Source organism: Leptonotus elevatus, chromosome 2 (genome assembly GCF_054856555.1).
Source record: "Leptonotus elevatus isolate MCC_2025b chromosome 2, RoL_Lele_1.0, whole genome shotgun sequence".
In the NCBI taxonomy this organism is placed as follows: Eukaryota; Metazoa; Chordata; class Actinopteri; order Syngnathiformes; family Syngnathidae; genus Leptonotus; species Leptonotus elevatus.
The window spans coordinates 3,627,001-3,651,561 of NC_141240.1; the positions used below are offsets into that span (position 1 = coordinate 3,627,001).

The 24,561-nt window shown below is 39.8% G+C and overlaps 1 protein-coding gene across 2 annotated transcripts in view; it reads left to right on the forward strand.

Annotated features, from left to right (window-relative positions):
* lama5 (laminin, alpha 5) overlaps positions 1-24,561 on the forward strand; it is a 166,193-nt gene that overhangs the window by 50,621 nt on the left and 91,011 nt on the right. For both annotated transcript variants that reach the window (XM_086067181.1, XM_086067182.1), the window contains exons 7-17: positions 5,335-5,432; positions 9,176-9,291; positions 9,666-9,784; positions 9,850-9,940; positions 12,182-12,316; positions 12,396-12,455; positions 16,880-17,020; positions 17,891-18,028; positions 18,146-18,280; positions 19,676-19,810; positions 19,910-20,047. In XM_086067181.1, coding sequence (XP_085923307.1) covers positions 5,335-5,432; positions 9,176-9,291; positions 9,666-9,784; positions 9,850-9,940; positions 12,182-12,316; positions 12,396-12,455; positions 16,880-17,020; positions 17,891-18,028; positions 18,146-18,280; positions 19,676-19,810; positions 19,910-20,047 — 1,306 coding nt within the window. The remainder of the gene's footprint in view (positions 1-5,334; positions 5,433-9,175; positions 9,292-9,665; positions 9,785-9,849; positions 9,941-12,181; positions 12,317-12,395; positions 12,456-16,879; positions 17,021-17,890; positions 18,029-18,145; positions 18,281-19,675; positions 19,811-19,909; positions 20,048-24,561) is intronic.

The window sequence follows — 24,561 nt, forward strand, 5'->3', positions numbered from 1 at the left end:
GAATGCTTATCACTTAAACTGCGAGTCTTGCGCCTCAGCTACTTGTTGTTATTGCTGTCGTCCAATGAAAAGTCTTTGGGGGGGATGGAATCCCTCCATTCCTCTTCGGGCATGACTAATCAACCCACGACTCACCAAACCTATACATTAGTGTAACTATTGGATCGACCGTCAATCAATTGCTTAGGCCTGGACAGTGAGACTTAATGTTTACGGCTGTTTTGTTGAGCTGAGCAAACTGTCGGATGCAAGGGTAGCAATAAGGCTAACCCAACACATTCCAACACATAAGTATAAATACTTTAGAGTTAAATTGCATGATAGGCGTTTTTATATAATAGTACATATCATGTCGTAATATGATCGCAGAGCGCTACACAAGCACATGAAGGGCACGGAGACCTGCCATCGTGGGACGAGACGTCTCATCTCTGATCATCATCTTCATTTTATTGAAGTTAGAAACGAAAATACAGAGGTAAAAGGTGCAAAATAACATTCATATAGTATTAATAATAAATCGATAGTAAATGTGATTAATTTCCCAAGACCGTTAAGAGAACCGTTAAGGGTGGAGCTTATCGATACGCCCGTTTAAAAAAATGCAGCCCAGTGATCGGTTATCCATCCCTATCTCTCGTGGTGAAAAAGGATCTGAGCCAGAAGGGAGAAGCTCTAGATTTACCGGTAGATTTACGTTCCAACCCTCACGTGCTGTTGGTCATGACCGAAAGAAAAGATCCCGGATACAAGCGGTTGAAATTAGTTTCCTCCGCAGTGTCATGGCTCTACCTTAGAGATATGGTGAGAAACTCTGTCATCTGGGAGGAACTCTAAGTCAAGCCACTGATCCTGCGCATCGAGAGTAGCCAGATGAGTTGGCTTGGGCATCTGGGAAGTATGCCTTCTTGACGCTGACCTAGTGGGGGGTTCCCACCACTGGCACATCCCAGTATTACGATCCATGACACGTGGGAGATATGTCTCCCGGGTTGGCTTGGGAATGCCTTGGGAGTCCCCCGGAAGAGCTGGATGAAGTGGCTGGGGAGAAGGAAATTTGGGCTTCGCTGCTTAAGATGCTGCCCCCCGCAACTCATCACCAAATAAACAGATGAAAATGGATGGATGACAGTGGTGAAACAAACACGTGACAGTGCTAAACCTGTAATAGTTATTTGTTAATATTTGTCCTGTGGCTTACTTGAAGTTGTGACCAGTCCAAATTGTACCCTTGGTGGCTGGGAAGAAGGAAATCTTGGCTTACTTGCTCAAGCTGCTTCCGCCGCAACCTGACTCTAGATGAATGGAGTGCACTTAGTGCTTTTAACTACACCATAAACATTCAGTACATTTTCATTTTATTTTAAAGCCTGGATCCTTTCATGTTAGCAAATTTAGCACCCATCTCAAACCTCCACCTCTTAGCCAAGATTGTCAAGAAAGTGATTTTTAATCAACTCGGCCATTTCTTAAAATCAAATGGATGTTTGAGCCAATTTTAATCAAGATTCAGACCTCATCACAGTACAAAATCAACTGTTATCAAAGTGCTAAATGACAAAAGAACATTGATTAGGGAAAGGTGTCAGTTATCAGTAGATCTTAATATATTGTTGAAGAGGAGAGAAACATGGGTAGCACTAAATAGAGCAGTCCTAAAATGGTTCATGTCGTACTTGGAAGAAAGGAGTTATTTTGTGACCATTGAAATTTTTTAATCTGATCAAATGGCCATGTCATATGGGATCCCACAAGGTTCAATTCTTGGACCCCTTTTTTTCCAGCCTGTATATGCTTCCCTTGGGTCAAATCCTTCAAATCTAAGGTTGACTATGTAGATGTCACACGGTTATATCTCGCAGTGTCCCCAAATGATTACAAATTAATTGGTCTGGTGTGACACTGTTTTTGACCCAAGATCTACTTTTCAAGTCGCCAAGCTCCCAAGACCACTTCAGCGCCAACATCGCAAACTCACACTAACACATCTTTTCCATCCTACTGTAACTAACCTCACAACACTTTTTCATGTTTTTATAAACCACTAGACATCAGATCACACTCTTTTCATCTCCCACTTGCAACACACACTTGGCAAACTTCATGATGAACAATAACCATAACCAACCTTAATATGAAACAAAGTGGAGGGGGAAAAACAGATACAAGACAAGTGTATTGTTGAGTTCTAAAAAAGGAAATCACTTCCTACCTTAGTGGGAGGCAGCTAGCTTCTCCTAATCAGGAGTATAGGTGCTGGTTGCAAGGCGTCGGCAGGCAACAAGGTGGTCATCAGTCATTGAGGCATTGAAGAGAGGCAGTTTTATCTCACCAACAAATCCCAAGAAAAAATAAAAAATATCTTCACCTCTGGTGTGTCTTTTTAATGGCAAAACAATAAGTAGCTCTTCATTGATGCTGATGTCTTTGAAAAGCATCCTGGTGAAAACACATAATTGTGCCACATCCACCATATCGACTCGTCGAATTGAAGGGAAAAGCACACATACCTGTCAATATCCTTCCTCAGTGCTCCTGTACATCCACGGCCATTTCTTCATATATATATATATATTATATCATATAATATATTATATAATATATAATATATTATATTAATATATATATATATTCTATATATATACAGTATATATATGTGTGTGTGTGTGTGTGTATATATATATATGTATGTATGTATGTATATATATGTGTATATATATGTATGTATTTGTATATATGTGTATATATATGTATGTATATGTATGTATGTATATATATATATGTATATGTATGCATATATATATGTATGTATGTATATGTATGTATATGTATGTATGTATATATATATGTATGTATATATATATGTATATGTATGTATGTATATATATATGTATGTATATATATATGTATCTATGTATGTGTAGATATATATGTATATATGTGTGTGTATGTATATATATATATATATATATATATATATATATATATATGTATGTATATATATATATAACCATTTAACCTTTTAAAATAAGTGTTTAAGGCTTATTTTAAGATTTAATTGACTTAAATATAATATATATATATAAATATAGCTGCAATTGGCTGGCAACCAGTTCAGGGTGTACCCCGCCTACAGCCCGAAGCCAGCTGGGATAGGCTCCAGCGACCCTTGTGAGGACAAGCGGTTAAGAAAATGGATGGATGGAAGATAAATATAGATCGAAACATTTGTCTTATTTCAAGAAATCTAAGTAAGTAAAATTATCTTGCTGCACGGACAGATAATTTCACTAGTTTCAAGTAATTTTCCCTTGAAATAAGTGTTTATATCTAATATTAAGACGCTGCGTTTTTGCAGTGTACAAAAAATAAATTATAATAAAAATAATAAAATAACACAAGCAAACTTTCTCTTTGGTAGTTGGCCGTTCTACACTGACTCGACCAGTCACGTAACACGTAACAGTTAAAAGTATATGAACGAACTAGGTTTAGTTGTGTGCTTTATTTATGAGTGCTTGTGAACGTGGGAAGGGAGGGAGGGGGAGCGCAGGCGTTTGTGCGTTTACAATAAAGAAAGTAAGATCACCAACCAACGTTTGCTGTTAACATACTTGATAAACGTTACAATACTGTATAAAAAAAAATAGAAAATAGATTAATTACCTCATCGCTATACATCCTTCACACAGCCACTGCAAACAGAAATGTATTTCAGTTCGATTCCAGGCTACCGGGAGATGAGAATTTCACGACTTTGCACTAGTCCTTATGGCAAATGTGGTCTTCTTTCAAGGCAAAACACTACTGCATTCCAAGCAGACCAGGATAAAATCATTCATGCTTTTATCTCCAGTAGACTTTACTATTCTAATGGTCTTCTGACTGGACTCCCTCAAAATCGCTAGTCTAGGCTCAGGTCAGGCATAAAAGAAACTTTAAATCTCCCATATGTAGCAATTTGCCCAAAAATATACAATATCCTTTTTATTTGACAATTTATGACTCAAACATATTCTAGGGAAGTCTGGGCTTCCCTCCTGGAGCTACTGCCCACGCGACCCGACCCTGGAGAAGCGATAGAAGATGGATGGATAGGCATCTTCTAATCAGCAGATTAACGCCTTAGTTGTTCACAATTGGTACTCCTGCAAGCTTCTGGCCAATAGTTTTCAGACTAGATTTGGGTTCGAATTTTCCACCCTCGGCCTGCGGATCTGACATCATGTGCACATTGTGTAGGTAAGAAGGGAGTGTGTAGTTTCATTTTATGGCCACAGGTGGCAGTAGCGATTCAAAATTCAATTTTGGGCAGCTTTAAAGTTCTGCTACTGGTCTATAAATCACAATATGGTCCGGGTCCTGAATACATTAGAGAAATCCTCACGGAATATAACCAATTAAGGCTCTGCGCTCTGCAAACTTGGGTCAAATAGTGCCTAGATATCTAAGCAAACATGAAGAATCAGCATTTAGCACACACATGGAATAAATTGCCAACATAATTGAAGTCAGGCCCAAGTGTGAATATTTTTTAGTCAAGGTTAAAGGTTGCTTTTTCCCCTCATGTACTTCAAGACTATAAATTAGCTAAAACAAGATTTCTTATGCATAGCATTTTCCATTTAAAAAAACAATGTTGTCTGTATCTTCCCTGTTAAACGTTAATTCATACTCGTTTTAACGTCTATAAAATAAAAAGTAATGCACACGCATGACAAACCTGATGGTGCAGTGCTTCTGGATGCACATAGTATTGTACCTGTATTCTCTCCGTTTTAGCACTCTGCTTATATCTCACTCTCAGCTCTCATTCTACGGGTCTGTCTCTCTTTCCTGCTCTTTGTCCCTAAAAAACAGTATCTCACAAGTCCTCTGGCTCTTTTTTTTGTGGCACTCTCAATTTATGATTAGCTTATCTTCAGCTGTCTTACAACTCTCTGGCTCTGCCTCAGTGTCTGCTCCATTGTCACATTTCCTTGGACCTTATGCCCTTTTGTCATCTTCATTTTGAACCATAGACGAAAAGCAATGGAGAGGAATACCCAACATTTCCACAACCCAGTCCATAAATAACATTTATATAATAAGATACTGTTGTGGGCTTGCTTGGTTTTATGGTGTGGTAAGGGAAACCAGAAGCGAGTTGAATGTGCCCCTCTGACAAAACCCATGGCTCCGGCAGGGGGTCATTAAAATTCGTCTGTAGACCTACCACTGGTTCTTACTTGAATGTACCTTTGTACGGTATGGTACTGTTGCTAATGTATCGTTGGTTCTCACCTGATGTCTTTGTGTGTGTGTGTGTTTTCGTGTGTGTGCCCATGCGTGCAGTACTACTACAGTATTAAGGACATCAGCATTGGTGGACGCTGTGTGTGTAACGGACACGCTGAAGCATGTAGCGCTCAGGAGCTCAACGACCCTTACAAGTAAGTGAACAAAAACACAAAGCACAAATTGCTAATCAAACTAAACTCTGGGCAAACATTTTTAGATGGAAGGCCTTTATTTGGGATACTAATTAACTCATTCAATCCCAGCCATTTTCACTGAAGTAACCCTCTTTGCTCCCGGCTGTTTTACTGGATTTAAACCGATTTTGCAAGGCCCACAGAATATTGTGTTCCTTTGCTATAAAAATATGGAACCTATTAAAAGAAAGAGTATATTTGTATCTGTTTCCGCTGTGCAGCAATTAGCATTAGAATATAGCTAAGTTTCATCATTATTCACATTCCTGTTAAAAACACTGATCTCTTATACTCTGCTGCCACCTGATGGCCGTTTTTGGAATAACTACCATTGCTTTAAGCCGCCTATTCATGTCAGCTGCATCAAAGTCTTATGTTTGCTCTTGCATAAAAAAACATTAAAAAAAAAAAAGAAAAAAACGTATAATTATGTTTTTGGGAGTGAAGGAAAAAGTATTTAAAAAAACATATTTACACATTTTTGGGTTTGAATGAATTAAACAGTCATTATATTCAATTAAACACTATTCACCACAGGATTGGGAATAATCCACAACACACACGCAGCTGGGTTTTTATACAAATTGGGGACATCTCATTGACATAATGCATTTCCTAGCCCCTTACCCTAACCCCAACCATAAACAATTATTGCCTACCTCCTCCTTACCCTAAACTCAACCTAGTGTTAATTTCGTCAACAAAAACTAAACAAAAATAATTTTTGCAACATAAATTTTTCACCGCACTAAAACTAGACTAGACTAAAACCCTCATTAATAAACAATAACTAGGACTAAATCAGTATGCATTTTTGTTGACTTGAAAACGAAATGAAAATGTACTTCACTTAATAAAAACTGGACTAGAACCTATGGACATTTTAGTCCATGAACAAAAACAAGACGAAAATTATATGATTTTGTAAAATCTTATGTCTGGTAATCTGTTACTGTGACACACAATGGCACACACCCTTTCAAATCTGCAGCTAGTGAGTGCAAAATGCAAAAACACCTGGGACAGACAGGACCCTAACCCTTCATGGTGAAAGGTTAAAAAAGAAAAAAGTAAAAAAAAAGTAAATTATATTAGTGTAACATTAATCCAACGGCTATTACATTCCAACAATAATATTAATCCAACCGCTGGCTAATTTACTTGCTTGTAGCATGGAGCCATAGTAGCCACTGTAATTGTGTGTGAAGTTGTTTTTCATCAAAAAAGATGAGAGAAAATTTTATGCAAAGTAGTGAAATGTTCAACATTATATGCTGACAAAAATATATATAGGGGTAAAATGTCCTGATTTAAACTAGACTAAAATTTTGACAGTTTTTGTTGACTAAAACTAGACACATAAAATTATGTTTTCTTGGACTAAAATAAAGACTAAAATGCTAGATTTATAGTTGACTAAAAATAGACTAAATAAAAAAGGGATGAGGTTGACTAACTATGTTAAAAACTAACAAGCGTGATTAAAACTGGACTAAAACTGAGACTAAATTTAAAAATGGCTGACAAAATTAACACTACCTCAACCATAACTCAATTCAAACTAATCTCTAAAACCAAGTCTTGACCCTCAAAAAGATGTCTGAACAATATGGGGACCTCCAAAATGTCTCCATTTGTAGGTGAGGTCCCCACTTGTCTGTGAAAAGTCAGAATGTTGTCCCCATTTTGTAGCATATACATGACCTCTGTCTGTCTACTTGCCTGTTGTACGTTGCCACTTTCACCAGCAACAACACTCACGTGTGTTACTCATTAGCAAAACGTGTTTGTGTGTAAGTTGGAGGGGCGGAGCAGTGGTTAGGCTGAGACAATGCACGGGGTAAAGGATTGACGTATGAAGTGATTCAAAGGGATTTCCTTTTAAAACAAAGTGCCTTTAAACCTGCGAGCAGCACCCTCACGGGAGTGCCAAGGGTGAGGTGTGCTGGCCAGAGGAGCAGATTTATTGCATATGTATTTTCCATTTGTCTAGTACACACGTTGACAAAAATGTTGGTACCCCTCTGTTAATTCAATAATAATAATAAAAGAAACAAAAATACAAATAAAAAATGGTAATAACAAATGAAAATTTTATGAAAATCAGACGTTGCTTTTGAATTGTGGTTCAATATAATTGCTTTAAAGAACAAACAGGACTGGACAATAATAATGGTACAATTGTAGCACAACGTTTTGAAGAAATTAATGCAATTAATTGGTTTTGTAACTTTCTATGAGATTTTCTGCGTCTCTCAGCACTAGGGGTTTTGGCCCACTCTTCATGACTTTAGGAGCAAATTTCTCCAGTTGTCTCATGATTGAAGGGTGCTTTCTCTGGATGGCATGTTTCTACACAGAAAAAATTGGAGAGTTAAATGTGTGGGAGTACATTTTAACCCCATAGTGTAATTTTTATCTTTTCAGAGTTAATTGGTGTGTATAGACGGTGTTATTTCACTGAATTTATCACCTATTCCACAGAGTGTTAGATTGGCTCCGCCTTTCACCTGCCTTTCTTCCTTTCTTATCATTGGGAAAAATGTATTTTCAGTCTGACTGTGGTCAATATTAACATAGCCGACTTCAAATGCTCTCTTCAAAAGAGGTGTCGGATTAAAGTTGAAAATCGTCATTACATCGGCCGTCATTGACACATAAGCACCTTTCAGCGAGAGCGAGTGCCCTTCCTTATTTTGGCCGAGTACTTTATGAAATGAGGCAAAGCCTCGAAAAAAAAAATCTGTCTCCGTGTACTTTTTCGGAGGCTTTGCTTAAAAAAAAAAACGCACGGCTTAAAAGCTTGACAGAACCACAATTTCTGCAAAGCATCCGTGTAACTTTTTCGAAGATTCGCTATAAAAAAAAAAAAAAGCATTTGCTGAATGCGTTACGGACCACATTACAGGTTAAACGCCTTAAACGCAATGTGACTGGATAGCTTGGCCCACATGTATTAGCTGCCCTACTGTATAATAATGTACTGCGCAGCGGAGACGTGCACATCTGTTATTTGTTTTTCCAGTTTTTTTAGCTGGTCTATTTTTTGGTTGTGTCTTTTTCTTTTTTTGGTTTGTTCTCTCCTTTCTCTCTGTCCTCTCACAAATCTTGTTCATTACAGTTGCATTTCCAGTAATTATCACAGAGTAAACAACCACACAAGGAGTATTTCATACACCACTGTTACACAGAAAAAATATTCCAACATACAGTAAAAAAGCATAAAGGTTCAGCGTAAACATACAGAACAGGACAGAAAAAAACCATCAACCCCAGTTTAATTTACAGTTCAGTGTGTGCGCGTGTGCGTGTGTGTGTGTGTGTGCGTGCGTGCGTGCGTGCGGGTGTGTGTGGGGGTGTGCGTGTGTGTGTGTGTGGGGGTGTGTGTGTGTGTGTGTGTGTGTGTGTGTGATCTTGTTTTTGTTAGAGTGGGGCCAACATTTCGGGATTTCACAGAGTTGTGGGGCCCACCCGTCCATGTTTAGTTTAGACCTTTTTTTGAGGGTAGAGACTTGGTTTTAGAGTTTAGGTTTGAATTGGGTTATGGTTGAGGTTAGGGTAAGGAATAGGGGTAGGCAATCATTTTTGATGGTTGGGGTTATGGGAAGGGGCTAGGAAATGCATTATGTCAATGAGATTGCCCCACAAAGATAGTAAAGATACTTGTGTGTGTGCGTGCTTGTGTGTGTGCGCGCACGCAGGCTGCAGTGCGACTGTCAGCACAACACCTGCGGTGAATCATGTGACCAGTGTTGCCCCGGACACCACCAGTTGCCATGGAAACCGGCCACCACTTTCAGTGCCAATGAGTGTGAACGTGAGTGTTGTGCTTCATATATTCTGCTTTCTCCACGAGAGATTTTTGACTCCACCGTCCGACACTTTTAAGCACATATGTACACACACAAAAGAGTAACAAGAGTTTCTCAAGTGTAGTCCTTCCTTTAATTCTAAGTATACAAATTAATCTGGTGATGTTTGAAGTCACTTTTTAACATTTGTAAACAAAACTAAGTACTAGCAATTGTAACAAAAAGCAAAAAAAAAAGCACATGTAAAAGAACAAATAATTTAGCCTCACAACGATATTCATTTTACTCGTTTCCACCAGAATGTGCATGTACACTGATGAGGCTGTTATTGCGAAGGCCACCACTGTGAGTTCAGAAAATATGTTGTCAATCTTACCAGCATGCAACTGTCACCGCCACTCCTTTGACTGCTTCTACGACACCGACGTGGCTAATCGGCGCGGCAGCCTTGATGTCCATGGAAAGTACCGAGGAGGCGGAGTCTGCCTCAACTGTCAGGTAGGCAATGCATTACCGCACACTGAATTTTCTTGTTATTGTTTCCAACATTGGTTCTCTCATAGCATCATACCACTGGTGTCAATTGTGAGCGCTGCGCCCTTGGCTACTACAAAGCACCGGACACATCCCTCGCTTCACCACTAGCCTGCGCACGTAAGTCACATGTTCATTTTGACTGAAGCAACCCCCTTCGCTCTCTGCTGTTTTACTGGGTTTTGACAGATTTTTCCAGGCCCACAGAATATTGTGTTCTATTGCTATAAAAACATGGAACATACCAAAAGAAAGATTAGAGTTTCTTCTTTCATCGGGTAAAGAAAGTATATTTTTATCTGTTTCCGTTTTGCAGCAATTAGCATTAGAATATAACTAAGTTTCTTCATTATTCACAAACCTGTTGAAAACACTGTCAAAAAGAGCTTGTTGCAACATGGCCCTGGCTGATCTCTTATACTCTGCTGCCACCTGCAGGCCGTTTTTTGTAATAACCATTGCTTTAAACGACCTCTTCAGGTCAGAAGCTGCATCAAAGCCTTCTGTATGCTCTAGCATAAAAAAACATAAAATAACGTATAAATAAGTTTTTAGAAGTGCAGGACAAAATATTCAAAAACCGTTTTGGGTTTGAATGAGTTAATTATCGTACTTTTTGGACTATAAACCGCACCAGGGTATAAGTCAAACAAGTTAAAAAAATGAATCATGAAAAAAAAACATGTTAATCCCTTTGGAGTATGAGTGACATTTTTAGGGGGAAATTTAATTTACAAAAACTGAGACTCAGCACACATGCTTAACATTGCAGAAGCAGAAATTAAGTCGTTAAGGTCCAAAAGATGAGATTGGTATGCGCAAAGTGCGTCTATACAGTTACACTGCAAGATCTCCCCTTGCGATTGATATAGTTGGCCGCAAATGTGACATAGGCAGTTGGAGACCCTTGCACCGCAAACCCAGTCGGGCATCTCTTTGTGACCCCCTCCCTTTGTGCCACACAGAAAGGGGGGTCTATTAAAATATTTTTAAGACAATTATGATAATAATTTGTTCAATGAATTGACTTCTACAATGATTCAGAAAGGTGTCCCTACACTGTTGTCATATTTATGGATAAAATACGATGACATCTACCACAGACATCCGCGTTAATCGTGTGAGACCACCTGAAGCACCATTTAGACATGCTAAAATCTGAATTTTCTGTCACCAAATTGAAGATGCTTCCGCTCGAACACCCAAGAAGGCAGAGCGTGTTTGCCAAATTCACAAACCCGCTAAATTACAGATGTGCTCGTCTTTATGCCGAGCGCAGTCAACTTTCTGTGACCAAATTGCCAGGTCCGCCAGGGGCAATGCAACTTTATGCACTGGAACGTCCAGTGAAGCCTAACCTGGCCCCAAACAAGCTAGACTTGCCCCGACACCAAAATGAAAATGCCAAAATGCCCTCTTTTTTTTTACCGAGCACACAGGCACCGAACTATAGGGATGTAACGATATCCATCACGATACGATATCACAATATGAAGCTCACGATATGATCATTATCACGATGTTGTGGGGAGGTTGGCAATATTAAAAAAAGGTCACAATATTGTAAAAAAAAGAGCTCATATGCATATAAACAACCTACAATCTCTAATAACACTTAATATTGAGGTACCTACTTACTAATTCACGCACACATTGCGTTCCTCCACATATTTACTCTGTTTACAAACATATTACGTTCCCCTTGATCTGACCATTAGCGTGGATTTTAAACATACGAGGGCCAAAACATCCCTTATGAAAATTAAACTGCACTAAAAAAAATAGCCACCAAAGGGTGCTAGAACTGCACAAATGGAAATCAACCTGACTTGTTTGACAGATGTGTTGCTTTTAATATCGTGACATGACAACAACAATATTGTGGCAGTTTTAATATTGCCATATCACGATATTGCCGTTATTGTTACATCCCTACCAAAATAGAGCCCTTTGTCTCTCCTGTGTGTCCGGGGTTCTATGTCTCACTCATTCTTGTGCTAGATCTAGGAATCTTTCACCCTATTCTAAATTGATGTAATCTAATCAACTATAGTTGTGCTTGAACGTTTACATATCTTTGGGGTATGTAAATGTATGAGCACAACTGTAAATGGACAAAAGCTAAACATTGCTTAATGACACAAAAATGCGATGAATCGTCACATTCACATGCACATCTCTGCTCGTGTCAACTTCAACCTCTGAAAATATCAGAACAATTGCCACAGTATTTTGGATTTTATGGGCATAAAGTCTTTTTCTCACCATACAGTACACTCATAAGTTGACATACAACTGTATCTATTCCATCTCATGGTGTGTTTGGTTGTTTATACGTGCGTGTGTATGTGCACTTGTCAGCCTGTGACTGTGTGTCTCCGTTCATGGATGGCACGTGTGAGGACATGACGGGACGTTGCTTCTGCAAGCAAAACTACGCCGGCAACAACTGCGACCTGTGTGCTGATGGTTTCATCAACTTCCCAGAGTGTTACCGTAAGTCTGCCATAGAGATTGAAGTATTGGCTGGATCAATGCCATCAATTGCTCATCTCTGCCCGTCTGTCTCAAGCAGCTTTCCCCACGTTTCCTAGCAACAACAATGGCGAGGCCAAACCCGCCGGAGAGATCATTAGTAAGTATTTTATTCATAAAAAATATACCTGTATGTAGATGTTTAAAGTATATAGTCAGCTCAACTTTATATACCAAGCACAGGCAGGTGTGTAGGTGTGGAGGAGCTCAAAGGGGTAAAGTGAGATGAGAACATTTAAAGATTTAAAAGCAAATAAAATAACTTGAAAATGAACTCTAGAGTGTAAGGCAGCCATTGAAGGGAGGTCAGAATTGGAGTTCTGTGCTGTCCTACACGTTCTGGCTCACGCTCTATTTTACCTCTTTTTTTTTTCACATTGAGTTGTCACATTTCCCCTCAAGCGTTCTGTGTTCTCATTCATAACCTTCACGTTTTATGGCACCTGTTCTGTTTTCTCCGTCATGTTGTATAGTGCATCTTTTGTGTTCTGAGGGAATTTTAGTCTCTTTTCTGTCTTCTCTTACAGTTCTGTTACAGTATTTCATGTTTTGTATGGTGTTACATGTACTCCACATGTACAGTATTTTGTCATTTGTATGTCACATATTCTGTTGGTGTTGGGCTTCCAATTTTTTGTCACTTGTTCTTTGTCACATGTGCTTTTCTCTGCGTCGCATATTTTATCACATTGTGTTGTATGTCACATTTCCTTGATGTGTTCCCTTTCACATGATCTGTGTTCTTCGTAATGTTGTATGGTTCATGTATGTTTTGTGTTCGCCAGGACTGCCGTCTCTTTTGTGTTACACGTTGTCTTTCATAATAGCATATTCTGTGTTCTTTGTTACATGTGTTCTGTCCCATGCACAGTATGCTGTCACATGCTCTGTGTACTCCTTCGTGTTTTAGTCTTGTTCTATATCGCGTGATGTGTTATACTTCACATGTTCAATTGTAACATGTTTTGTGTGCTTTATCACGTTCTGTCACATTTAGTAAGGTCTCACACTTGGGCTGAACAATATATCGTTTTGAGACCAAAATTGTGATCTCAGACAGTGCAGTTTCAAAATCGCCAAAACTGCTTATTTTTTAAAGGGCTCTTATCCCCCAAGTTCACAAATCAGCAGCATGCCACAGTGCACGCACACACACACACACACTAACCAGCTCCGAAATGGTAAAAAAAAAAAAACGGCACGTCTACGTCACGCTCTCGCCGAGTCACCCGGAGGTATTTTGTTTCGCGGTTGCTTGACAATTTGACCACACAGTCCGAACGCAAGGCGCTGAGCTAACTTGCTCCACGGCAGAACAGACAGGCTAATAATAAGTCCGTATACAGTCACAGCTACAAGCTGCGTGGTGCAGAATGCAGATCCTCTCCTCCATGGTGACAAATAAACTCCTACTAAAAGTGGCGCTTACACAAAGGCAAATGGGCAGTCCCTAAGCATGCTAATTGCTCATGTGAAATGAGTCGGGAATGACCCAAAATAAGTGCTTGGGCATACAGTAGACTTTTGACAGAAGTCTGGTTAGAACCGCATTGAGGCGGAGAGCCAGGAGATATGAACAGAACTACAATTAATACGTATTCTAGACTCAAACTAATATGACGATTAGCGATTAGCCTTTTAGCATACGTACGACTGAGCACGCTAATGTCAGCCATGATGTCAAGCTCGAGGTCCGAAGTAAATATCAGCATGTTATTTGCTTGTATTTGCGCTCTTTTCCATCAGTGAGTTCTGAAATCTACACAGTAATAGGGCTCAAAATTACAAATATTTTTGTAATCAGTATTTTTTAATTGTTGAATAGATTTCATTACGTAAATAAAAGACAGACACGTTAACATAAAACCACAAAATTTGAATGAGAAAGATAAGAATGAATGATACTTTCTGACCCTTTTTAACAAAAATATTTACCTTTTCACATTTACGCCAATTCTCCCATTACTATTTTTACATGTTTACACTTACCATTACAGTAAAAAGACCAAAAGAGTTAATACCATGATATGAATTTCACACTATATCACAAAGCCCTCAGTCTATTTGAAGCAGTTAAGTCCAGAGCAAAAATATGGGAGTTTGGGGAAGATATTTATTTACATATATAACTCTTTTTTTTTTTTTACAAAGAACATGTACATTAGTACAAAATGTAAAACATCTTTGGTTACATAGACTATTACACATAATTGCATATTTAAACATGGCGCCAAGTAGTACTGCAGGTCTTGCCTTAACTTGAACCATTTTAAAGGACTACCTCTCTCATACCAACTCTTTTGTGTTCTTACATTATTCGATTAATAGCTTTTAATATTTTGATAGTATGTCATTTTCAGTCATGTTTTGAAAATGTTACTGTACATTGTGAATAAAAAGCTGAATGTGAAGAAAATCTCAAATTATATCGAAATCATTGTAAAAAAAAAATCACAATTAAAAAAAATTCTAAAATCGTTCAGCCCTATCTCACACTGTCAGTGTTCTCTTTCATATGTTCTTTTTCATGTTTAATATAGACCTTTTGTATGTGACGTCATAGCCCTGATAGGAACACCGCCTCCAGGACGCTGGATGGCAAGAGAACCACTTGCCTATATTGAAACCGTTGAAACTCGTACAGCGTCTAGTCCTGTATCTAATCGATTATGTTCTAAAATGGTCATATCTTGCTGTCCGGTCGGTTGTACCAATAGAGAAGGACATAAACCAAACGTTGTTTTTTATCGCATACCTTACTAATGAAGATAAAAGTCGTCCGTAGGCAGCAGCAATCAACCTAAAGGACTCCAGGCAGCCGTAACAGTATTTGCGGATTTACAACGATCTTTTTTTTAATGAGGTTAGTAGATCAATATTCATATATTTTACTCGCAAACATAAACACTGACAAAGATTGTAACAGAGGTGACGAATTACGTCTTTCAAATCACATACAAGCCAGATAGTTAGAGTCCACTCCAACTGCACACACACACAGCGTAGTTTTTAAATGTACCTTCTTCAATACTATTAAGTGCATTTGACTGTTTAATAGTGGGGGGTTGTTTATGCTTGGGGTTTTTAACTCTGGATCTCAATCTTTCGGCGTCATTAATCATGAAATTACTGCATGTTGCTTGTTCCATGCTAGTCAACTTAATAACTTAACATCATCACAGTTCAATATAGAACGGAATGTGTAAAAATAACCAAACATAAGTCAGGTAGCATGATAAACGAGTTTTACCTTTACCTCGACGAGGTATTTTGTCCCCCCGTGTTAGCGTAGCATCTCGTCCCAGAGACCCAGCCAGCGACAAGCTTTTTTTTTTTCACTTCAGTTTCAGTTTCAATTTTTATTTAATTTTTGAACACACACAACATTGTTGTATATAAAATACAAAAAAAACGTAAACACTAACAGAGAGAGTCACTGTTCTAAACAATTCACTGTCTATTCCTCGTATTGTCTGTGTCCATCGCCATTTAAGTCCTTGTATCTGGTCCATTTCCTCCATTTTTGTTCTCCTTAAGTACACCTATTCTCATATGAAAAGTCATCATGTCCATCGTATGGATTTCTTCCACGATTGCCTTCCATTGGTCTTCATTTGGTGGGTCCACGTTGAACCATTTTCTCGTTATAGCTTTCTAGCTTGCCACAAGTAATATATATTACCAAATATTTGTCCTCTTGTTGCATCACTCCTTCGTCAAAGTCATTCACATATAGGCTCGTACAATTAAAGGGGACGCCGTACCCCAGTATTTCCTCCGCCAAATAATGTATTTACCCAAAATTTCTTAGTTTTTGACGTTTCCAAAAAACATGCGCATGATCTGCGTTCAATTGTCCACACTCTCTCCAACACATGAGATTTCATTTTGAGTATGTATTCTTAATCTTGAGTGTGACAAATAATCGTACCAAGTTTTTAAATGAAAATTCCCTCCACTTTTGGGAAGTAGTGATCGGTTGATGAGCTTTCCACATCCCTAGCCACTGTTGGTCTGTGATTTTTATGTCAAGTTCAGATTCCCATTTCGTCCAGCGACAAGCTTTTAAATCAGCTCCGGTGTAAGGAGATACGGCATTGACTACATAGATCGTGCGGTGTGAAATTGGGCAAAGTCAGCCATTTGATTGACTCATTAAAAATAGCAGCCGACAGAAGGTGTAAAGGGCTGTTTCCAAATTAGTGATCTCCAACTTTATGTAAATATCACGCTCTATGAGCCCCGACTAAATGTGCAACTTTGACCGACAGGTGAACTTCAGTTGAAGTAGTAGATTCCATGGCTCCATGGGCAATAATAACTTTTAATTTGTAAAATAACAGTTTGAGTTCTTCAGGACCCTATGACACTTGTTCTGTGTTAAATGTTGAGGGACCAAAAACAAGATTTTTTTTTTTTTTTTTGATTTTTGGCTTGTGTGTGACAAAACCTTAATCAGCTCCCACTGGGTTCCTAACAGATTTGTATTTGGAGTTTGAGCAAAAGCTTTTGTTTTATGCTCAGACTGTGAGTGCAGCGCGGCCGGCACTATTGACAACTCGTGCAGACCCGATCCACAAAGCAGAATATGCGTGTGCAAGCCTGGCTTCACTGACGACCACTGTGATACGTGTGCACCAGGCTTCCACGGACTCAACTGCCAGGGTGAGAAGCTCATTGACACATTGGCGGTGCATTGGCTCACACGTTTATATCTAGACATGGTCACACAATGCTTACTAGAATTCCTTTAAAATAATTTACTTTTCACACATTGGGAAGAATTTGTGCCTTTGCGTAGTGTTATCTTACCTGATATGTGTAGCATTGGTGTGAGGATATTCGTTATTTGAAGGAAAAATACTCCCGAAGTTGATGCTAACTTCCTGTTAGCATTTGAATGGGATCCTCCCTACACATTTAGCATTAGCGCTAAGCTAGCGACGTTTTAAAAACAAAGCATGTTTTGTATTTAAATATACAGTGAATGTCATTCTTAACGTTGTGTGTTTAGTTTTACAGTTAACTCCAACTGGGATGTCATTAAACAGCTTAAAGGACGCTTAAGGACAACAGAATAACCAGCATAACATACGCTACACACTTGCTGGTTGCTAATCTACGCAAGCAAAATGGTGCATTCAGGGTACTTTCACAGCTTCAGAAACTTCGTTTTTCTTCGATGATAACGGCCCAATTGGCCCATTGTTTTAGCCGGTGTTTCAAGGGCAATAATAGGCCGATTATAATCGGTCGGGCCTTAATGCTTACATTAGCAGAATACAGTGCAATAGCGCCACCCATTGGTACTCAATTTTGTTACCATGCTCACCCAAACACATGCAAATGCACAAAGGCAATAGAAGGAATCTCTTGATTGATCACTTTATATATATCCTGCCACCCAGGAGATACACACACCTGTGTAAACAACAAGCATTCTCTAAACTGTCATTGTACTTGTAAGTAGCGTCACACCATTTTGCTGTTTCCGTGTGTGTGTGTGTTTGTTTGTGTTTGTGTGTGTATGCGCAGCATGTCAGTGTTCAGGTCCGGGTTGCCTGGATGGTTCCTGTGACACGCTAACGGGTCACGGTGTGTGTCGCAGTGGTTTCCATGGTTACCATTGTGACCAGTGCGCACCAGGCTACTTCAACTACCCGCTCTGTCAATGTGAGTGGTCTCATGTTGTGTTAGCATTAAATGCTGTTAGCGACAAATGTTGCAATAGATTTTAATGTTATGATAGCATCATGCATGTTGTGTTGTGTTGCGTTGTTGTATACGCAGTGTGCGGTTGCAGTTCTGTGGGCTCGCTGCCTGAAGTGTGCGACCCATCCGGTCGCTGTCTGTGTAAAGCAGAATTCCAGGGTCCTCGGTGTGAACGGTGCCGATTTGGATTCCACTCTTACCCTAATTGTCAAGGTATACTGTACAGTGCATCAACATACACACATGCTATCATGTCTGGACCAAGGGCTTGGACACAGAATATTGTAGGGGTGGGAATCTTTGACTGTCTCACCATTCAATTTGATTCTAATTTTTGGGTCTGCGATTCGATTCAGGATTGATTTGGATTCTAATTGATTTGATTGACAATGATTTCTGCTTCAAGTCAAGTCTTCAATCTATAGATCTGCAAAGAATCGTCATGATCTACTCTAGTCTGGTTTGCAAGACAGAATGACAAATGGAGACAAACAATGTATTTTGTTTAAACCCCCCAACATTTATTTAGTTTTGAATTATAAGGAATGTCCCTTTATTGCTGGCTCATAGACACACTTGGTCTACCTCACTTCCTGTAATGTTTTCCCTCACTCTAACCAGTCCCCCAAGCAACATGAACTCAGTATCAAGCCGTTTATTACACTCCAGGTTAACTGTAAATCTAAACATACAAAACGAAGAAAATTACACACAGTAAACACTTAAATGCAAACATGCTTTGTTTAGCTTGTTTCCCAAACGTAGCTTGCTCAAGGCTAACACACAATGGAAAGCGCCATTGACTCGCTAATGCTAATTAGCGCGCAACTCGCAGCACTTTTATCCCTAAATAGAACAGCTATTCATACAAAAACGCTTCAGGAATGTATGCAGAGATGCATCTTAACATTACTCACCGGCAAATGCTCTTCCTACGCTGCAAAAACAACTTTTATTGGCATGACTTGATGGTGACATTTTTCTTCTACTCTCTAATGTGGCTCCAACTTAACAGTGTATCAGAACCACACTGCCCCTAAGTGGCCAAATAATGTACAACATGAACAGCGCTCCCAATAAAGGCACACACAATCAAGGGCAAGCCAGGATAAAAATATATAAATAAAATAGATTTTGTGAAATTTGATATTGATTCTGAATCGTAGTAAATGAGAATCGCAATTCTTATGAGAATTAATTTTTTTGGGCATACCTCTAGAATATAGACCTCAAATATGGACCTGGGACTTAGACCTAGGTTATAGACAAAATGGGCATGGGTAAAGGACTTAGACCTAGGACAGAGACATAGAACTTGGACCTAGAATATAGTTTGTAGACATTGACGTAGTACTTAGAACATGGGTCAAGGGCTTTGGCATGAACCCAAGACTTGGACCTGAGACATAAATCACAGACATTGACCTAGGATGCAAAGCTAGCATTTAGACCTTGGACATGGACCTACATGGGCCAAGGAATATAGACCTAGGACAAGAGCAGGTGTCTAGAACTTGGCCCGAGGACAAGGACTACAACAGTAATGTCTGGATCTTGTGAGCTTCATGTCTTGAGGTGTCAAAATCAAGTTTTCAATCGTTGTTGCAGTGTGCACGTGTGACCCTCGCACCTCATACGATAGTAGCTGCACGCCGTCAGGTCAGTGCCACTGCCAACCTAACTACAGCGGCGCCTCATGTGAGCAGTGTGCGCCCGGTTACTATGGCTACCCAAGGTGCACACGTGAGTAGTCCTTTTTGAAATGCATCTATGTATTTATTTTTTAAATGGAAGACCTTTACCTTTGTGTGTGTGGGTTGTGGGTATGTGTGTGTTTTGCAGCATGCCAGTGTTCCAAAGAAGGTTCTCGCTACAGCAGCTGTGATCAGGTGACCGGTCAGTGTGTGTGTCTGCACAATGTACATGGCCTGCGCTGTGACAGCTGTGTTCGCGACACCTATGGCTTCCCAAACTGTCAAGGTAAACTCACACACACACACACATATTCAGATACACACAAAGCAAAAACGCAACAAAACACACTGTCCATCTTTCTGTTGACTGCACTGTCATGGAAAATATTCTACATTCTACATGTTCGTTCCTTCTTGTCACATGTTACAAACTCCAAGTCAAAGCACATTATTTACTCAAAGCTCTTGCCATGTCCTGTCACCCCAAGCAACAGAAACACAAGGTAGAATTCCTTTTACTTTGTGATTGCAAGAAGCTATTGTAGCAGTCTACATACTCACTCATTGCTCTTATTTAACAAACATGACAAACAGAATGACTCCAATGGTATCAATTAAATATCGCAATGCCACTTAATGGATCGATACTGCAGATCGTGTGAACAAGTATCGCGATATATTGCCAAACAATATTTTGTCCCAGCCCTAATAGATATTGTCATACACAAAACCGTAAATAGGGTAGATGCCACGGACTTCCGACTTCCGGGGTTTCACACATCAGCGCCGTTTCCGGCCACTGCTGCACACGTTCCAACACTCGCACCCCCACCCCTGCACCCTCCAACCGCGCGCTCCCGCTGATGGGAACGCGCAACCGAGGGGCACAAAGGCGGAAGCGTGAGTACTGGGACGCGGCCCATACGCCACAAACCGGAACCGGAAACAAAGTTTATGTGTGAAAACCCGGAAGTTGGAAGTCCCGTCTCCTCCGTGGCATATACCCCATAGATACTGTACATTAAAAACAGAGGTAATGGGACTTCCGGTTTGACGAGCATGGAGTAGTCACGCTTTTTGCACTGCTCCCGCAACTTTTACTATAACAAATCAACCAAGCCTTCTATTTTTCAAACCAACATTATGGTTTAAGTGTTTTGTACGCTTAATATCCCGTCATGTCGCCTAAATCTGCTAAACTGAGTGAGAAAACGGCCAAGTCTGTTAGCGCCCCCGCTAATGTTAGCCGAGCCGACATTACAGCACTGCTAGCGGAGCGTAGAACAGCTTTATTGATGGAACCGAAAAGTCACTTCTTCGATGACGTGAACAAAAAATTGCATGCACTTCAGACGGCATCAGACAGCCATGGTGAGCGCCTTGTATCTCTGGAAGAAAATGCTGAAACCCTCCATCAGCGTCTTGCTAAAGTGGAAGATAGCTGTGCGACATTGAGAGAATGAGAAGCTAAAGGCTAAGCTATTGAACATTGAATCGAGGAATAGGCAATGTAAAGCCCGGTTTATTGGTCTGCAAGAGGGGATTGAGGGTCCACATGCCTCTTAAGTTCTTTTCACAAATGTTGCAAGATGTTTTTGTGAGGGACGTCTTCCCCTCTCCCCCTGAATTAGACCGTGCTCATCGTAGCAGTCGCGTGTGTCCGTTAGTAAACGAAGTATTACGTCGTCCTCTACACACTTCACTTTCAATCACATACCTCAAGTTGTTAAAAAATAAGGGGGAAAAAAAGGCGCCGTGGATTCGCTTCCCCACCGGGGAGACCATGTTTGCATATGTGTGTGTGGTGAGTGAGTTGGAAAAAAAGTTGTTAAAAAAGAAGTGAAGCTTTTTAAGATTTTGTATTTATCCTCTTTGTTTTGTTCTTTGCTCCGTGTATGATGTACTCATTGACTGTTAACAAGTATATATTTTTTAATAATAAAAAAAAAAGCATTGTGTGCGCTGACAGCAGTGATCCGCATATATACAGATCAGCGGTTGACAGTCCGTGTTTGTGTGACGTATGGTGAAGTGACGTCAAGAGATGAGCAGTATTTGGCTACTGCCACCTAGAGGCTTGGCATGCATCTCATTGTAGGCCCAATTCGTGGAAGTGGCGTCGCCAGACGGAGGCGTACTCTGATTGAATAGGATTTGGGGAATATTTGCCACCTTAAGGTCTGGAATTGTTATGAACGTACTTAAAAACCCAATAATGCGGTTAGCTGTGGATGTTTTCTTTTCTACAAACGTGGTAGTGTGGACACTATTTTTTTCTTTACCCAGAGGAGGGAAATATCTTTTTCTTTTCTTTTTTTTAATACTCTGCTACGTGTGTACATGGCCTGCTACGTGTGTACATGGCCTTATTATATTATATTCCACAAACACAATATTAATCAGAATGCCACATTTAGACTAATGGGGATGCATATAACCTATTATTGTTAAGACAATTTTTGACTTGACTGGCCCTTTGAAATCTACCTCCTATCAGAAAAATATGTAATTTCATTGTAGAAAAGCTGCACTGAAGTCTAAGACCCAAGTGTATGCCTTGGTAAGCATGAGGTGCTTTGAGATCTAAGCATGGTCAGCACAGCATAGTCAGTACTTATTTCCCTTTTATAGGTGAACTGTAAAGGGTGCAGTCCACTGGCCACCATGGAGGTCAAGAGATCAGTTTACTTTCCATTGTATTACATAATATAGACAGAGGTTATGGCAATGGGCCAAAAATATTGTGGTTTGCTTGCGCGTGGCTTTTTTGGTATGGGTCTTATTATGGAAAATTTCCCAAATTGGGCACAACTGTGACTTAAGTTTATTTTTTTCCCTTGCGTTAAGAGAGTTAAGTTTTGAGAAGACTCCTGTTTGTTGAGGAAATCAGGCTCCCAAGCTATCTTGGCCAGTGGCCTTTTTGGCTTCAATTTAAAAAGGCTTCTTTTTTTTGCCACAGCATCATTGTCATCTACTTTATTAAATCTACAGTACAGAAAAAATGTGTAGAAAAAAAGTGAAGCTTTAAAAAAAAACAAAAAAAAACATTTTCCTCTTTGTTTTTCCTCTTTGTTTTTCCTCTATGCTCTGTTTATGATGTACTCAATCTGATTGACTGTTTACATGTATTTTTATAATTAAAAAATTAAGTCTTGTGTGCGCTACAGTCCGTGCTTGTGTGACATACGGTGGAAGTGACATCAGGAGTTGAGCAGTATTTGGCTAACTACTGCCGCCTAGAGGGTTGGCATGTATCCAAATGAGCTTAAAAACGCACTTCTCCATTTTTGTGTGCGTTTATGTGGATGTGTTTTTTCTAAACAAACGAGACAGTGTGGATGGTTTTTTTTTTCTACACAGGGACGGGGGAAATATTCGGTTTAAAAAACATTGGCTATGTGTGGACCAAACCTTAGTGCAATTTACCGGTAGGTTTTGTTGCTGTTACTAGTAACACTTGTGATTGTGTTTTGCCTTTTTTATGTTATTTTTGTAAAGACAAGTTTTAATATAGTTATATTATTGTTTCTATTCGTGGATTAAAGTTTTGCTACTTTTGGTATGAACTTATTGTAACTCGGTGACACGCTTAGTAACAAATGCAGGCAATCAGTGCTATATATAATATAATAGCCTATGTAAGGAGCATTGGAGTTACAGTTGATTGACAGTGAGACGGTCAACTTAAGATGACGTGAATACTCTTTGGGCTGTGGGCTGCTACCTGCGCGATTTTGAAGCCAATGTGTGGCCTGCCGATTTGTGGCCCGTCGGGAATTGTCTGGCCCATTCAGATGGCCCAGATCGGGCCTACTCTCAGCTATCTAATTTGTTCAAACAACATTGCAAATCAGCAAAGCGGAACACAGCTTTCTTTTCATGAATACATATTTTCAAGTGCTTCTAGGTTTGTTTGGGAACATTTTTGCATTCTTGGTTTAGCAATGCCCGCGACCCTCGTGAGGATAAGTGGTTCGGAGAATGGATGGATGGATGGTCCTCACAAAATTTCATATAGGCTGTGACGCTTTGAGTCTCCATCCTGGAAGAATTAAAAGAAAATGGCCAATTGTGTCATCATAGCAGTCTTTAAGTTGCTCTTCACTTTTGTGTATCTGTATTTGCTTCTGCAGTGGTTCAGCCTTAAACTTAAGCAGCAGCAGATCAACTACATTGTAGTCAGATTTTCTAAGAGGTGGTCATCCTGCATTCTCAGCTGCCGGATTTTGCCTAGCAAAAATCACGAGTCCAGTTTAGACTTGTAGGACAGTTTGACAGATTGCTGAAGTCGTTTGGGCCAGACACATATGCGAGGATGGCGGACGATGATCTGTCCGAGCTCACACGGAGGATTAGAAGGTCCAAAAGATAGGGTCATAATATTATAGTTGTCATGTTTCGGTTCTGTGGGAGTTGAGTTTTTGTTTGTTAAGGGTGTACTTGTTGTTTTTGTCTTGTGTACCTGTTCCTTGTTCGGTGTGGGTGCATTGCCTATGTTATGTGTGGAATTTCGTGCATCAAGTCTTCGTCACAGCCAAGTCGTCTTCGTCACAGCCTAGTCGTCTTCGTCACAGCCTAGTTGTCTTCGTCACAGCCAAGTCGTCTTCGTCACAGCCAAGTCGTCTTCATCACAGCCAAGACGTCTTCGTCACAGCCAAGTCGTCTTCGTCACAGCCAAGTCATCTTCGTCACAGCTAAGTAGCCATTGTCACTGCCAAGTAGCCATTGTCACAGCCAAGTAGCCATTGTCACCGCCAAGTAGCCAATGTCACCGCCAAGTAGCCTTCGTCACAGCCAAGT